At 39.6% G+C, this 17,326-nt stretch overlaps 1 protein-coding gene across 1 annotated transcript in view; it reads left to right on the top strand.

Annotated features, from left to right (window-relative positions):
* The window catches only part of dchs1a (dachsous cadherin-related 1a), a 124,619-nt gene extending 114,673 nt beyond the window's left edge, over positions 1–9,946 (top strand). Inside the window, exons 16-22 of the mRNA XM_047820807.1 lie at positions 2,552–2,665; positions 2,774–2,985; positions 3,302–3,453; positions 3,559–3,689; positions 4,022–4,308; positions 4,548–4,686; positions 4,796–9,946. Coding sequence (XP_047676763.1) covers positions 2,552–2,665; positions 2,774–2,985; positions 3,302–3,453; positions 3,559–3,689; positions 4,022–4,308; positions 4,548–4,686; positions 4,796–7,395 — 3,635 coding nt within the window. The 3' untranslated portion in view covers positions 7,396–9,946. The remainder of the gene's footprint in view (positions 1–2,551; positions 2,666–2,773; positions 2,986–3,301; positions 3,454–3,558; positions 3,690–4,021; positions 4,309–4,547; positions 4,687–4,795) is intronic.
* Positions 9,947–17,326: the final 7,380 nt, after the last annotated feature.

Genomic DNA, 17,326 nt, shown 5'->3' on the forward strand with positions numbered 1-17,326 from the left:
GTTCACCCCGTGCCTCGGGGGTTTCCTCCGGGTACTCTGGTTTCCTCCCCCGGTCCAAATACATGCATGGTAGGTTGATTGGCATCTCTGGAAAATTGTCTGTAGTGTGTGTGTTTGAGTAAATAAGAGTGTGTGTGTGCCCTGCGATGGGTTGGCACTCCGTCCAGGGTGTATCCTGCATTGATGCCCAATGACGCCTGAGATAAGCACAGGCTCCCCGTGACCCGAGAACAGTTCGGATAAGCGGTAGAAAATGAATGAATGAATGAATGAATGAATGAATGAATGAATGAATGAATGAAGGTAAAAGATATGTCAGGTTTCATTACTCACCAGTGAATATGTTCAGTATAGTTTTTAGTTACACACTCACAATGATCCAGTGCAATTTTGGATTAAATTGTGAGATTGTGAGAGTGGAGTTTTGGCACAGTAGCAGAGGTTAGCTAAAGTATTATAATTTAATAGAAATCTAATTCATTTTTAATGCGTTGTACAGGAAATCAATTTAATCATCTAATGCAAAATGTCACAGTCACAAAATGTCACAACCACTAAACACCTCCCCGGTAGGTATACAACTCACTGAACATTTACACTTTAGTCATGAGGTGCATGACTTGCATATAAATACACAATTATGTCCATCCTGCAGTGCTTTATTATGCACTGTTTGTTTATAACAGGCTTAGTGAAGCATAAACTTAATAGAAATCTGTTCAGGCTGGGAACTTTATTTAAATCTATAATCTACGATCGTGTTACACTCGAGCAGCTTGTAGCTGCAGAGCAATGTGTTTTATTCAACATGAAGAATCATAATACACAGTTACTGTTTTTATACATAGATTATTGTCCTAGATTAAAATGTTAATGCAGCTTGACTCGAGTGGTTTTACTGTCTTCACTACAGTGGTTGTGTCAGCATTTCTTCCTGCCGATGTCACAGAGTGCGATGAACACACAAAAGAGCTTATATTATTATCCAGGGTTGCCAGGTTTCAGACTTATATATTTTACTTCTTTTTCTCAGCCTTTATCTGGGTTAACAAGGTCACATGCATGTCTGACATATCAACATTAGCCATGTGATCCAATTCCCCTGTCATAGAAATGCTTCTGTACATTATAGACCCTGTATGCAATTACACTTTTTCCTTATTTGTGGTCAGATATCAGAATTAATTCTGAATACTCGCTGTTAAACAAGATCTGGGTGGATGCGGATTATATTTTAAACTAGTTTGGAATAGAAGATATACAGTATCATATGTATGTAGATACCTTACCGTCACAGCAATGTGTAAACCTTATCTAATCTGGTATCTAAAGGAGTTAAGCACATAGTTGTATAGGATGTCTTTGTGTGAGTGTCGCATTACAATTATCCTTCCCTCGACCTTCCCTCGAGGTAAGTAGCCCAATCCTATTCTAGAATGACAATGACCCATGCACAAAATGAGCTCTGTGAAAAAAAAAAATGGAGTGGACTTCAACAGCACTGAATACCGTTGGGATGAATCCTGATTGCAACTCAAGCCTACCCACCTGATAGCGGTGCCTGAACTCTAGTGGATTGTCTTCTAGATGCCTTGTAGATGACTAGAAATTATTATAAGAAAAGGGAGACTAAATGTAATATGGATTGTTCAAAAAGCACTTGATTGATGTGCTGGTCAGGTGTCCATAAACCTTTGGTGTATGGTATTTAATGGGACTCTGACTCACCTGACCTCATAAACAAGCTGCCACTGTTTTAACTAGGGATGTACCGATCCGATAGTTAGGATCGGTATCAACACCGATCCAAGCATTTTGAGTGGATCGGGTATCGGTGGGGATCGGTGGTGCGTGACCGATCCTAATCCGATACCCGTGGTCATGGGAGTCGGAACCATTATATGTGAGTGGGACAGGACACGCCTATTTTTTATTTGCTTCCGACGCCCATGCCCATGGTGGTTGATTAATGAACAGCAAACATCATAGACTATTGCTTAAACGTATAAGAAAAATACACTTATATATTAAATTGCAATAATGAAAATAAATATATATTAATATAAAACAAATCGCTCATTTGGGTTTACTGTTTAATACATTTTGCATTGTGTTTCAAGAGTTCTAATATAAGATTCACTTTAAAATATTGCCTTTTCTTCAGAAAATAATTTCATTTAATAATTGCAGTATACACGGGTTAGATTGTTAGACCACTAACTGTTAAAAGTTTGCATTAATGCTTTTTTAAGGTTCCTTGTGATTTCATTTTTCATACAGTAATGGCCATTTTTGTACTTCTTTGCCAAAAACAAATAAATCATAATAACTAAGCGAGTCACATTCATTCTTTAGTTTTAAAGGTAGAAAAGAACACAGATATCGGATCGGTATCGGAACAGGATCGGAAGATCCCTAGTTTTAACCCCTAATTTAAGTGACATTACTGAATTTGTGATATGTTTTAAATACCATATGTTACTTAATGACACAAGGTTCATTTAAAAATGTGCTAGTGGTGTAATCATATCCGCATTGTGGCTTTCTTAAGGTACTGCTGTGGTGCAGATTCAAGCCCAGTATCCTGACGGCTCCCGGAGTGGAATTACCTATAGCATTTTTAGTGGTAATAAGTTGCAGTCTTTCAGCATCAGCTCCATTACAGGTAAGTTTGCAAAGAGAATTCTGAATTAAAATCTGGAGACCTTGGCCGAAGAGAACATTGGAAGCACAACCAACATGCAGCACTGATATACATCAAATTTATATTTAGGTGAAATATGGGTGGAGAGCTCCAGAGGGCTGGATTTTGAGGAGACCCCTCGACTTCGCTTAGTGATCAAGGCTGAAACTGCATCCTCCAGTTCCTTCATGGCAGTTAACCTCATCCTGCAGGATGTTAATGACAACCTGCCACGCTTTCATCTCCACAATTACATTGCTTATGTTAGGGAAGCCCAGGGTTATGATTACCCCATCATTCAGGTACTGTACTGTCACTTTCCTCCAGTGTTTTCATAGTGGTGAAAGAGTGAAATTGAGTGAAAATTCCCATGCCCTTTAATGAAACAGATTTGTTGTAGACAAGTAAAGTTTCCATTGCTTTTATTTCAGTGTTTTCATTAGCAGTGATTTAAAATATCATCTCAGCTGTTCGTAACAGCCTCAGTTGTTTCCCTCTTTTTTTTTCCCAAAAAAAAAGGAACGTTCCAAACCCAATATTGCTTCCAGTCTCACATTACGTTGGAGCAGCTGTTGTAAATCCGCCTGTATTTTCATTCCAAATTTGTAATTTCCTCAGGTTCTGGCAGACGACCTTGACCAAGGTCAGAACGGACAGGTGACCTACTCCATCAGGTCATCGTCCATGAGCGGACTGTTCAAGATCGACCCTCTCACAGGAAGCATCTCAACAGCTGCCATCATGGACAGAGAAATTTGGACACAGACTAAGTATTAACTCCTTTGGCACTCACTTGTGTTTTCACACTGTGATTGTGGCAATGTCCTACTTTTAAACAAAGCTATTAATTCATTCATTCATTTGTGTGTTCTCAGGCTGGTCATCACAGCCACTGACAGGGGCAGCCCTCGATTAGCAGGCTCTGCCACTCTCACTGTTATCATTGTGGATCAGAACGACAACCGGCCCACTATCCCAATTCCTCGTGAAGTGCGAGTTCCTGAGAGTGAGTTGACTGTTGGGTGAACTCAGTACCATTGATGTTATCTGTGAAATCTAGCCACTCTGGTCCGCATCGGGCAAACAGCCAGACTAACAGAGCTGAAAGGTCAACTCAATTACAATTACCACCTCTCCCCCAAAGATCTTGGTGATCATATCCTGTCAGAAGGATGTAGTATCATGTTTTCCTGGGATTGTGAAAATTAAAAGCAAATACATGGACATGACAGCCTAAGGCAGAAAAGCTGTAATAGCCTACTCATGTACACACAGTATTATTGTAAGTGACCTCATTATAAATCAGTTTCAGGATCTTAACTATTTTGCTCCTTCCAGACACACTGATTGGGACAGTGATCACCCAAGTGACCGGGAATGACGTGGACACTGGTCCGGCCCTGTCTTATACACTGCACCTGGACCCAAATTCCCAGGGGAAGTTTGGAATACATCGCTATGGAGGAGGGCTCTCTCTTACTGGCCAGCTCGACTATGAAGAAAGGACGTGGTATACTGTGACTGTCCGAACATCTGACTCTGTGCACCAGAGTGAGGCTAACTTGACAGTACTTGTGGAGGATGTGAACGATAATGCTCCAGTCTTCACACAGGACCTTTACCAGGTGCAGTACAATGCTAAAAATGTAATATTTTGTTTAGGAACCTAAATCAAAGTCTGTTGGAAAAGGCACTTTTGATTGGTCTGTGCCAAATATTGTACCATCACACATAATATAAAAATGATAAAAAGTAGTTCTGTTCTCAAAGTCTTAAATCATTTTGTTTCCCAATTGAGTTTATATCATTTTGTCTATGTAGTTTATTTAAAGCTAAGAATAAATCTGGTGGGTTTTTTTCTTAGGTGACACTTGCTGAGCATTCTCCTTCTGGTAGTTCTGTTATTACTGTGACTGCCACTGACCAAGATTCAGGAGAGAATGGCAAGGTCACATATAGAGTTGTGTCAACAAGAGACCTATTCTACATTGACCCAAGTAATGGTAAGTGCTTGTTATTTGTTTGTCGTAATATTCCAAAAAATTGTGTCCATTTTTAATATCTGTTTGATTCAGATGCTAGTTCAGTACATAACGTTTTGTTTTTATACAGGCACTCTCTTCATCAAACAGAGCACTGAGTTCGATTCAGAGCGTCCATCCTTTCTGGTGGTAATCGAAGCTTGTGATGGTGGTAATCCATCTCTGACCGGTCTTACCACAGTGCAAGTCCATATGTCAGATATCAATGATAATACCCCCGTGTTCCACCAAACTGAGTACAGAGCAACTGTACCAGAGGACGAGCCCCCTGGATCCACCATCCTCACACTAGAGGCTGTGGATGGAGATTTGTCTAGGGACAACTGTGGATTTGACTTTGCCATTGCCAGTGGAAATATTGGCAATGCCTTTCAAGTTGAAAGTAGCGTACGCTTTCTAGAGGGCCGTGGATTTCAGATAGTCGGAACCTTAGTCCTAGCTGACAGGCTTGATTTTGAAGATGTGAACACCTATAATCTCACTATTGTTGCCTCAGACCGTGGCATTCCCCAACGAAGCTCAAGTGTCCCTGTCATAATCACAGTAATGGATACTAATGACAATCCACCAGCCTTCAGCAGGGCAGAATACAGCATTGTTCTAAGCGAAGGTGCTGAGACTGGAAAAGATATACTTCAGATATCTGCTTTAGACCCAGACTCCACGCCTAATGGAGACGTGCACTACTCGATCATTTCTGGAGATGAAAGTGAGCTCTTCTCATTAGACCCGTGGACTGGTGCTCTCCGTCTGCGGAGGTCTTTAGACAACGAGCAAGAGCCATCTCACATACTTATTGTACAAGCCTCAGATGGACATGGCTACTTTGCTCTTGCTCCTGTTACTATAGAGATTAAGGACATCAATGATAATCGACCTTTCTTTCCCCTTAAAACAGTGACAGCAAGTATTAGAGAGAATCAGCCTCAGAACACCCTCGTCACAATCCTGCATGCTATTGATCATGATGCAGGGGCATTTGGCCAGCTGAAATATTACATAATGGATAAATCAGGTAATGGAAGAGAGTCGTTTATGGTTAACCAGACCTCTGGTGAGATTCGAACTCGTTTCAGTTTTGATTTTGAGAAGATGAGCACATTTTACTTTGTTGCTGTAGCAATGGATGCAGGAAACTACTCTGCAACTGCTACGGTTCAGGTGTACGTGACTGGAGAAGATGAGTATGACCCTGTATTTACCAGTTCAAATGTGGCCTTTCATGTCCCTGAAGGAGCAAAGAAGGGACAGAGCATCGGTCATGTGGTTGCCAAAGATGAGGATGGGGGTGTAGATGGTATTGTCCTATACAGCCTAGCAGAAACTTCTCCCTACTTTGAGGTCAATATCTCAACAGGAGTAATTTCTCTCAAGATGGATGCTTATGCCCGCAATGTCGGCCGATCTAAAAGGGAGACCCGGCAAGTGACACTAGATGTGATAGCACATAGCCCATTGGAGAGTTCCCGTGTAGCCACTGCACAGGTTTTCATTGATGTCACTCATACATCCTTTGGTTTAACTACAGACATGAACATTCTGTTAGCTAGTGTCATTGCTGCATCCTTGGCAGCTATAGTGGTGTTAATAATAATTGCTGTGGTGCTCTACTTTCTGCGATATAGAAGGAAGAAATACCAAGAGAATCAAGCTAGAATGCTGACCCCTGGTACAGTACTAGATACTCTTGATGAACCCAAAGTCCATGGAAGTGAAAAGCTTTATCACCAAGCTCTACCTGGATATTCTGAAGACCAGAGTGCAGCTGGAGGACCATACACTCGAGGAGGGTCTTTGGATCCTTCTCACTCTAGTGGTAGAGGCTCAGCTGAGGCAGAAGCAGCAGAGGATGACGAGATCCGCATGATTAATGAGTATCCACGTGTTTCTAGTATTTCATCTTCCATGCAGGAGCATATATCCGCCCGTGGACCAGATTCTGGTATCCAACAAGATGCTGATCAGCTCTCAGATATTTCTGGTGAGCCTGGAATGGACATAAACCAGTGGCTTAAAGGAAAAAAGATGGGAAGCTTGAGTGGAAGTCTTTTGTCAGGCCATACTGCAGTGTATCGAGATGATGGTGGGGGATATCTTGGGGTAGGAAGAGGACTTAACATCTCTCAGTCAAAAGACTACACATTCCCTGAGGATGGGAAACCCATAGTGGATGGTTCTCTCACAGCAATAGTGGCTAGTGATGAGGAACTGAGAGGCAGCTACAACTGGGACTACCTCCTTAACTGGTGCCCTCAGTTCCAGCCGCTGGCCAATGTATTTACAGAAATTGCTCGGTTAAAGGATGAGAATGCCCCAGTTAACCCACGCCGCCCTTTTCAACCCAAAGCAAAAGCAGACCCCAAGCCTCGAATCGACCCCCCTCCTCTTATCACATCAGTAGCTCATCCTGGGGCTAAAACTGTCATTCCAAAACCTGCTGTTGGACGAACTCTTCCCCATGTGTCCACTTTAAAAAGATCACCGATCAGCCATGATGGCTCAGTCTCTTCAGTAGCCATGTCACCCAGTTTTTCACCCTCCCTATCCCCACTTGCAGCCCGTTCTCCGGCCATTTCACCATTTGGCGTTTCCCACGGCCCATCTGCCACAATTATTAGTACAAATGAACACTCTGTAGAGCACAGTGAGGAGACTGAGCTAAGGATTTAACCTTATCAAGTTTTCTACTGTTCATACAGCATCCTACTTGACTCAGGACCCTGTACATGACAATTCTCCAGCATGGTGATAATGTCATGTGAAATGTCATGTTGCCTCACTGGCTGGCCAGAGAGTTGAGGGTGCAGTGTTTAATTACCATGATGGACACAGACAGTGACTTATAAAAATGCTCTCTCCAGGAAACATAACTAGATAGCAACAGACATGTGCTATCTCCTGCATTTGCACATTTTACACGGGAGCTAATTTTGATGTTTATGTTTTTAAAAGTAAGACTTTTTTGTATGATATATTTTTGTACTGATCTTTGTGTGTGTGTGTGTGTGTGTGGGGGGGGGTTGGACTAGAAAATGGCATGAATTAATACCGTTTTCTGATTAAACTGTTATACTTTTGAATTTGTATATATGTGAGTGTAATAATAAGTAACAAGATTCAGTGTTAAAATGATGTTCTTACTTTTTCTTTGATATTATGACCAACTTTTTTTTTTAGTCCTTTTTCAGTATTTATAAAGGAGCGATTTTTTTTTTACAAGTTGACCAGACATAAGACTATGAAGCATTATTTAGTGACTTATGCTGCTCTCCTTCTATACTATGAGCATACATAGCTAACCCCACTAAGAATTAATAAATTAGACATAACGAGCAGCTTTATTCTGACACATAAGCATTCACACCATTCACAGCAGTATTCAGTACAATTATTAAGTGAGAAGACTTTCCGGATTTGTTTCTTTATTTGTCAGCAGTTATTGTCCTAACTTTTTATAAAATGGGTTGGACAAGAAAGACCAGAGTAAAGTGAACCATCTATATCATATCTGCCTTACTCTGATAGACTTTTTCCAAATAAAGATTCTGATTCTACGTACAATTTAGCGGGAGAAAAGCCATCTCACATTCTATTCAATACACCCATTTTTCTCATGGCAGCTTGTGGCAGCACTTGATTTTTATTTTATTTTTTTCTTGATTTTTTTTTTGTACCTGTAATAATGTGCATTGCTGGAACTGGAAATCCGCTTGGCATTTTGGCATTTTGCTTTTCAATTATAATTTGCTGCTGAAGGCAGTTCCATTAGTTTGGCAGTAAGTTCTATGGAAAATTGTAACAGTAAGATCTTTCTAAAGAAGCTAATCGAATGTGCATCTGAACAACATTACGGTACAGCACTGAGGTACAGAATTTGCATCAGCTTTACAAATCTATACTACAGGCCAAAAAAAAGAATACAAATATAATTTCATTAGTATCATTTTATAACGATGATAAAACTTAAGATGGTTTTGACAAAATTGCTACAGTTATTTTGGCTAACTAAAAAAATAATAAGGCATCAGAAATTTCCTTGATTCGGCATTAAAACGCTTTATTAAAAAAAAAGTAACTATTGCCAATATATTTTATTGTTGTCTGTTAAAAAATGTTAGTCTATTTTTGGCCTGTAATATACATGAAATATTCTAAAGACTTTATATCATTGTTTCTTCTTTTCCACGCCTTTCTTTTTTTTTCCGTACTGTTTACCAGAATCGAAGCTTTATCCGTGTTTACTTACGGTTGCATTTGAAGGAATAGAAAATGCTGCTTAGCTGGAAAGGTAACATCATGCAATTAAAAAAAAAAATATTGAATGTACTCTATTTTGGAGAGAGTTTTAAACGATGCCTTGTTAAGAGTGTTAATGATGTGTTTAGAACACATGGCTGTGCCTTTCATTCACATGGGTATGAACTACAGCTAGATTTCAGTTAACGCTTTATTTTAAAGACCACATACAAGGATTTAATTAAGGATTAGTTAAACTCAAATTAGACTTTTGTAATATTGGTATTCAATATTTATGAACCTCCTGGTGGCCTAGCGACAGGATCCCCACGCTGTCATTGTTCCATTCCCAGGCAGGATGCTAACCCAGCCACTGAAGAGTTAACTCTCAGGGCCTTAACTTCCAACCTTGGATAAAAATGGGAGGGTTGTGCCAGGAAGGGTGTCCAGTGTAAAACCTGCACCAAATCTAATATGCGAACCACGTTTCCGCTGCGGCCACCACAAACAGGGAGCAGCCGAAAGAACAATAAAAATATGTATAAATAAATAGACGTATAACAATGTAAAAATTGAAATGTATAAAAATATTTACATATATATTTTTACCTGTATTAAGATATATGTAAAGATGACTGAAAATTGTATTATTCATTGAAATAAATGTCAATAACGCTTGAAATCTTTGTTATACGAGCTACTAATTGAAATTCATTTATTAGTTTAATTCTTTCTTATTAGACGTTAAGGTTCAAGATGGAGCTCATAAAAGCTAGCAAGCTAAAGCAGAATTAGGGACAATTAAAGGAGATTCTCATGCCTAGAGGACTGTGTAAGTATAATTAAGTGTATACTGTGCATTAGCAGGGGGCACGGTGGCTTAGTGGTTAGCACGTTCGCCTCACACCTCCAGGGTTGGGGGTTCGATTCCCGCATCCACCTTGTGTGTGTGGAGTTTGCATGTTCTCCCCGTGCCTCGGGGGTTTCCTCCGGGTACTCCGGTTTCCTCCCCCGGTCCAAAGACATGCATGGTAGGTTGATTGGCATCTCTGGAGAATTGTCTGTAGTGTGTGAGTGTGTGTGTGCCCTGTGATGGGTTGGCACTCCGTCCAGGGTGTATCCTGCCTTGATGCCCGATGACGCCTGAGATAGGCACAGGCTCCCCGTGACCCGAGAAGTTCAGATAAGCGGTAGAAAATGAATGAATGAATGAATGAATGTGCATTAGCACAAGTAATAGTGTAATTATTAGTCACTTTTTTCATAGCAAATCTCTACCTGAAGCAAAGAGTTCTTAGTAAAGACTAATATATAGTGAATAAACCACCGCACCCTAGGTTCTATTCTCGGGCAGATAACTGACCCAGCTACAGAGGGGTTAACTCTTCATGCCAGTCCCATGCCCGGATAAAATAGGAGGGTTGAGTCAGGAAAGTCATCTTAAATAAACGAAATAAAATGTGCAGTCCGGATAATCCGCTGTGGTGGCCCTAAAAAGGGAGCGGCCAAAGGGCAATAACATGATAGTGAATAAACCTGTCTAATTTGAGCTTAATTAAAAAAGTAAGTGTTAATTTTGTGTAAAAAAGTGATCCCACATTTACCACAGAATTATTTTAATGCTGTATTCTGTCCATTTCATTTTGTATGTATTTCTGTACTTTTTTTTTCCCATGAAGTAGGTTTTGCAAGCTTTTACATGTATATTTTTTTAATTGCATTTTTAATATGATCAAGTTGTAACGTTTCCACAAAATTGCCATTTCTTTTATCATCTCCCAGTCGCACTGTGCCTAATAATTGCTAGCTGCTCATTGTAGTAAACTTGATTTCCCCCAAATAATAGAGTTAGGCAGTTTTGTGAGCAGTATTACACTATCACTATTACAGTCTGGTGATTTTCTTTTGTCTGTGTGCGCGCGTGTGTGTGTGTGTGTGTGTGTGTGTGTGTGTGTGTGTGTGTGTGTGCGCGCGCGTGTGTGTGTGTGTGTGAGTTTGTAGTATATTTACTTTCTCTTTTTCTCTGCCATTGCTGCTTTTATTTAGGTGTCTTATAGATAGCTAATCATGTACTGTTGCATAAACAAGCAACATCTGAATCCAATTAACTGTGAAATTCAGGATGTGCCATATCTATGATGTCTCTGAGGAAAAAAATAAATGTGCAGATGTTTAGATTCATGATTCATTTGAATTGTGTTCTCTGTAAAGTCACCATAAACCTTACTGTGTTGTACTTTATAAATATTGTTGCTCTCTAAATTCACGCTTGTCACTTCTCCAGCCTTTGTAATTTATAATCCAAAGGATAAATAGCTGTTTTATTCTGCTTTTGTAAATGTTAATCGGGACTCGTTGACCATTTCATTACAGTCTCCTGGACAAAAGTACATCTGTACTGTATTTGTTAAAGTGCCTGATTAAAATGTATTTAGAACCGGAACTTCCAGCTTTTTCTCACATAATGTTTCTGTATGAAAACAATCTGTATGAGGATTTTTTTTTTTTGTAAGGTCTATGATGAAAGAGTGCATACATTTGACATTAATATTCTCTGTTCTCTATATTTGATTTTATGTTTAAATTGAATCAAGGCCTTATTTTAACTGGAAGGAAGAATCTCACTATATCTAATCGTCATCTAGCTAATCATATCATAAGGCACAAGATATTATGACCTTTGAAGCTCGTGAAGGATGGATCTGTAAGTAAGCCTGAGAATAGAGGAGCGTCAGCAGTGAGAGGAGTTTTAATAATCACCAGATGGAATCAAAGATACAGAAATTCCAGTGTAGCTGAAGTAACGATACCGTTTTACAGATTTCAGTTTATATACTGAAACATGTTCGCTAGATATCTCTGAACTGCTGATTGTCACAGAAGTGGGACTCTTCTTAAAATAATAAATAAATAATTAAATCAATTCAGTCAATCAGTCATTCAATAAATAAATAAATAAATGTATTATTATTATTATAATTAGTATTATAATAATTATTATTATTGTTATTATTGTTGTTGTTGTTATTATTATTATTATTATTATTATTATTATTATTATTGTAATGACTATTTTACTTAAAACCACTGCGTGTAGAACAAACTTTCTTTCTTTCTTTCTTTCTTTCTTTCTTTCTTTCCTCCCTTCCTTCTTTCCTTCCTTCCTTCCTTCCTTCCTTCTTCCTTTTTCATATCCACCCACTCTACCTCCAGAAATAACTGGAAAAACTGCCTAGTTTAACAAATGTCAGCACTGTGTGAATTCTGGCTCTGACAATGACGTTACTCTTGTTTAGAATTTATCTCCGCTCGAGATGTGTATCAGGCTTCTTTTTTCCTGCTTGCATGTTCAGTGCAATAATAATAATAATAATAATAATAATAATAATAATAATAATAACAGAGAATACAGTAAATACATCAGTCCGCTTCATGTCCTACTAGTTAAACTTTTTTTTTTATTGCACCCTGTGAGATCATTTTCCTGACACACCCCACTCACCACAACCCTGTGAAGCTTTCTGGCAGCCTTCCAAATAATAAGTACAGTAGAGTGCGCCTATTGATTACCGTACCCATTCATTCCAACAATGTATTCATATTCGCTTACATCCACAGCACTTACTGTACTAACAGCGAATTCATTAAATACTGAAAAATGTACTGTATTAAAAGTTGACATCCTTCCCTCTGGAGTTGCAGTTACTGTATTTAGGTCTTATAGGAGCACTGAATCGAATGCTTTTCAGTTCATATGGCAGCCAAATAAATATGTCATATAAAAAGCACATCTCAGCTACAGTATGTAAAAACTTTGGTTTAAATCTTATATGAACTCTCCAAACGTATTCACCTGTGATGACGAGTGTGTGTGCTGAAAGTAGGACAAAATAAAATGATGCAAAAGACATTCGTTTAAGTGCATTTACGGTGTATTTCTATTTTTCTGTGAGAATGTCAATGCAGTTGTTTCTGTTTAGCAAAGTGCAAAAAAAATCATGCATCTGTCTTTCTACGTGTCCTAACCTAAGACTGTCTGACTTCCCACGCTGCACCATGTAAAGAGCAGGTCTGTTATTTCAGCTGTTCACTTTAGATGCTTTAATTATTTCACAGAGAAAGCATTCAATCTGGGGGGGTGTTAATTGTATAATGGAAAAAAGTATTAGGCTCTCGATATTTGCGGCTAATGCTTATGGCTGCTCATTTATGCATCTTTCTGAATTCAGTCCTAATGGATTTCACCTTATGTATCACGTCTAGACCGGTTTCAGTTGGCTTTAGCTGGAAATTCCATCAAGTATCGCATTGTATCTAGGTTGCATTGCTGCGGAGCAAAAGCAGGTTCACTGTGCTGGACTTGTGCTGGACTTGGTGTTAATGATGAAGTGTGTACTTTGAAATGCAAATCGTGACCCAGCCGTGGAGCTGTGAATCAAGTGCTGTTCCAAAAATAAATAAATAAATGAAAATTCAGACGAGAGTGCAATGTAAATCCAACACTTATCCAGGCCATGTTGATGTCTTTTCAGATCTTTAGTGTGAAAAGGTCAGGTAAGGGGAGATATTTAAATCGAGAGCAAAACACTTATTACATCATTCTCTGGCAGCAACGCTGTAGCTTGAGGAGACAAAGCTGAGACACAGTTATACTGTGTTGGTCCTGAGAACACTTATTGATTCGGATGAATATAAAGAGGATTTCTTTCTAATGTACCTTGCAGATACTGATTCATTTGCACGAACTGATTAACTTAAATATTAAAGATCTGTTAACAGGGCTCTCAAGTTTTGAAGACAGGCAAGCGTGACATTGTTGTGTTTGGTAAGGAGCACTGACTGCAATTTAACCAAATACAAAGTATTTGTTTGATTTCCATTTATTAATTTGTGTGTGTGTGTGTGTGTGTGTGTGTGTGTGAGAGAGAGAGAGAGAGAGAGAGAGAGAGAGAGAGAGAGAGAGAGAGAGAGAGAGAGATTATAACTGGTGGTGTTTATTGTAAGTGTTTGTTGCCTTTTTGGACCCCTTTATCATTTGTAATGTTGCTCCCATATAAAACAGTTCAGCACAAGCCCAGACATTTTTAGGGTCATGATTGAGGACAATGTCCCGTCCAGAGACAAGCTGTTTCGTGTTGAGGTTTTGTTCAAACCGACCATCAAAAATACCCTCTCTAATGAATATGTTTTTTTTTCATTGGATGTTGCGTTAAATCTAACCCAGATACAACAGTGCTATTTTCTGATTGGCTACTGTGCAGCCTCTTTTTTTGATTGGCTGATAAGTGTCAGGCTCGACTAAGAACTCCAGGGGAGACGAGCTTGATTCCTGCCCGGTTCCATAGAGACTGCGGTGCGGACAGATACATTTTGGGTGCTGTGGCTTATTAAATATATGATAAATAGTCAGTTTTTCTGTGTGAGAAATACAATGTGTGGCTGGAGAACGTGACAAAAGACCCAAATGCGTGACTGTCAGTCTCAATGCGTGACACTTGTCAGCCCTGTGTTAAGGAATAAATATAATACTATAGTGAAAGTATTTCCTGTTCCAACGCCATCAATAAACTGTGTGAAAAGGATAAACTCTGTACATACTTCTGTATATACACACAAATTAAATTGAACTGAAAATCAACACAATCAAGGAGAAACACAGACTTGGTTGTTGGAATAACTAGCATTCAGGGACTCAAGCATTTTGGTGGTGTGATTTTTAAGCAGACATTTAGACGACTGTTTGTGGTTTAAGTTTAAACATTCAAATATCCTCCATGGAAATTGCTGATTGTTCCTAACATTTAGAAAACTCAGACTCAGAACCAAAGAAAAAGTAGAATCGGAGGCACGAGCATGATATATGACAAGATCGAGTGACAGTGATTGTGAACAAGAGGCACTCCAGCTGCATTTACAGCGTTAATTAATTCATCTTTAGTAACTGTCTGGTCAGGGTCTCAGTAGTAGAAAAGTGATGATAGTGCTGTCAACTTTTTTTTTTAATGATTCATATTTTAGTGATTGGGGCACACGGTGGCTTAGTGGTTAGCACGTTTGCCTCACAGCTCCAGGGTTGGGGGTTCGATTCCCACCTCCGCCTTGTGTTTGTGGAGTTTGCATGTTCTCCCCGTGCCTCGGGGGTTTCCTCCGGGTACTCCGGTTTCCTTCCCTGGGCCAAAGACATGCATGGTAGGTTGATTGGCATCTCTGGAAAATTGCTCATAGTGTGTGAGTGTGTGAGTGAATGAGAGTGTGTGTGCCCTGTGATGGGTTGGCACTCCGTCCAGGGTGTATCCTGCCTCGATGCCCGATGATTCCTGAGATAGGCACAGGCTCCCCGTGACCCGAGGTAGGTCGGATAAGTGGTAGAAAATGAGTGAATGAATGAATAATTTGGTGATTTATAATTTCGCACCCGGGTCAAGTTCAACTTGGACCTGTTGTGTTACACCTGCACGCCTGATCATTAAGTGTGACTTTGAAGTTTTGAAGCTATACGAAGCAATAAAAAATTAAGGGTTCATTTAAGGGTGGGATTAGTGTTAATATCTGTATCTACATTAAACCTTTAATGAGAAATGAAGGTTCCTTAAAGTACAATGTTTTCCTTTGTCGTTCTCAAAGAGCTTTCGTGCCCCCTTTCTGAGCGAGACTGGCATAGCATCGTGAATATAATGACAATACCGACTGGTGGAGTTTAATAGCTTTAACAGAGAAAGGCTGCTGGTCTAATGTCTCATATTTAAAAAGACGCTTTCATTATGAGTCAGGCCGAGTTTGGCCGGCGAAAACAGATGGTATTTCGAAATCAACAAGTGTCCAGCAGTGTGCTTAGAGGACTGAGTCTCGTGTGTTAAAAGTGGAATTGCGTGTTGAAAATGTAGAAATTTGGCACAAGCAAGGAAAAACCCTGAAGATTCCCTGAGTGTGTGCTGAGAATATCTGTAATATAAATGCAGCATTGTTTAGCTGCAGTTTACCTCCTTTGCATTTTTTGCAGAGTTCTTGAGCATTTTAAAAATGTGGTGTCTTCCGACGTCTAACCCCCCCACACACACACACACACACACTTCAAAATAATCCTCCAGAACCTATTCTGCTTTTCCTTCTTTCTTTTCTTCTATGTTCTGTTTTTTTCCTGCCCTGCTCTTCAAGGTCTTGTCAGGCCACTTGCGTGACTAGAGGGAGTGGAAAAAAAGTGAGTCTTCAAAACCCCATTGGCACGCGAGCCTGATCTATTTTTGAAGCACTCTCCCTCAACGTAAGACGCAGAAAAAAGAAAAAGAAGGGAAAAAAAAAAAAACAGCCATGGGCAAAGAGAGCCAGTGGTGGAGATGAAGGGGTCTGGTTCTAATTTTCAGGCCGCCCTGCCTCTCTGGTTTATCCTGCCAGAGTATGCCGCAGCGGTGGGGAAAGGAAGGCCACCGTGACTCCAGCTCCATCCCTACCACTCAGACTCTGTCACTTAACAGACACCCTGGGCTGCTTTTCATTAGTGTTCCCAGCTGCTCAATCCTCAAGCTTCCACGCTTTGCAGTATTTTGATTAATTTCTCTGTTCTGTTTTCCCGTTTTCATTCCTCATGTCCGCCATGATGGAACTGTTGCACTACCTCATTCTCGCCTCATTTTCATTAGAAAGTGTCTGGCTCAGAAGCTTAATTGAAAAAGGGAAAAATCTGGTTTATTGGAGGGATTTTACTCTGATATACGCACAGTACAGTACATACTAGCTGCCTTGTTTTGGTAAATCAGTCTTACTGACAGAATAAAATGTACTTCAGCTGGTTAGTCATCATTAGCTTTGAAACGTCTTCAGAGATGCCATCGCTTAGTCAAAATACTGGCGAAGCAAATCTCGGATTCAAACCGAATTAATCAGTGCCGTTTAGGCTTCTTAGTGGTTGCGCCCGAACATTTATATTCTTTAGTTGCCTTAGCTGATCAATCACACCGTATTATGAAAGCGAACAGAAAAAAGAAAACCCCTAACAAATCCGTATGATGAAGTAATTGATTAAACATTTTTGGCAAGTTTTGAATTTTTAAATGTAGTATTTACAGAATGAGCTACAACGCCATCAAATACAACCAAACCGCCAAACACTATTCCTGATGTGTATTTAATGCTTACTTGTCTCATCCATTTCATCCTAATTTGCTTTTGATGACATACTCAAGCAGTCGCGATGCCAAAAAATGTCTACATGGGTCATGAGTCAAATGTTTATAAAAGGTATTTGAATTTTTTTTAACGTTTTATAAACCGAGACTGAAAACAGAAGCTTTAACTTTTAGAAGTGAAGCACATCCTGCAGTCGTGGCCTAATGTGGGGGCAGTCGTGGCCTAATGTGGGGGCAATCGT

Source organism: Tachysurus fulvidraco, chromosome 11 (assembly GCF_022655615.1).
Source record: "Tachysurus fulvidraco isolate hzauxx_2018 chromosome 11, HZAU_PFXX_2.0, whole genome shotgun sequence".
NCBI lineage: Eukaryota > Metazoa > Chordata > Actinopteri > Siluriformes > Bagridae > Tachysurus > Tachysurus fulvidraco.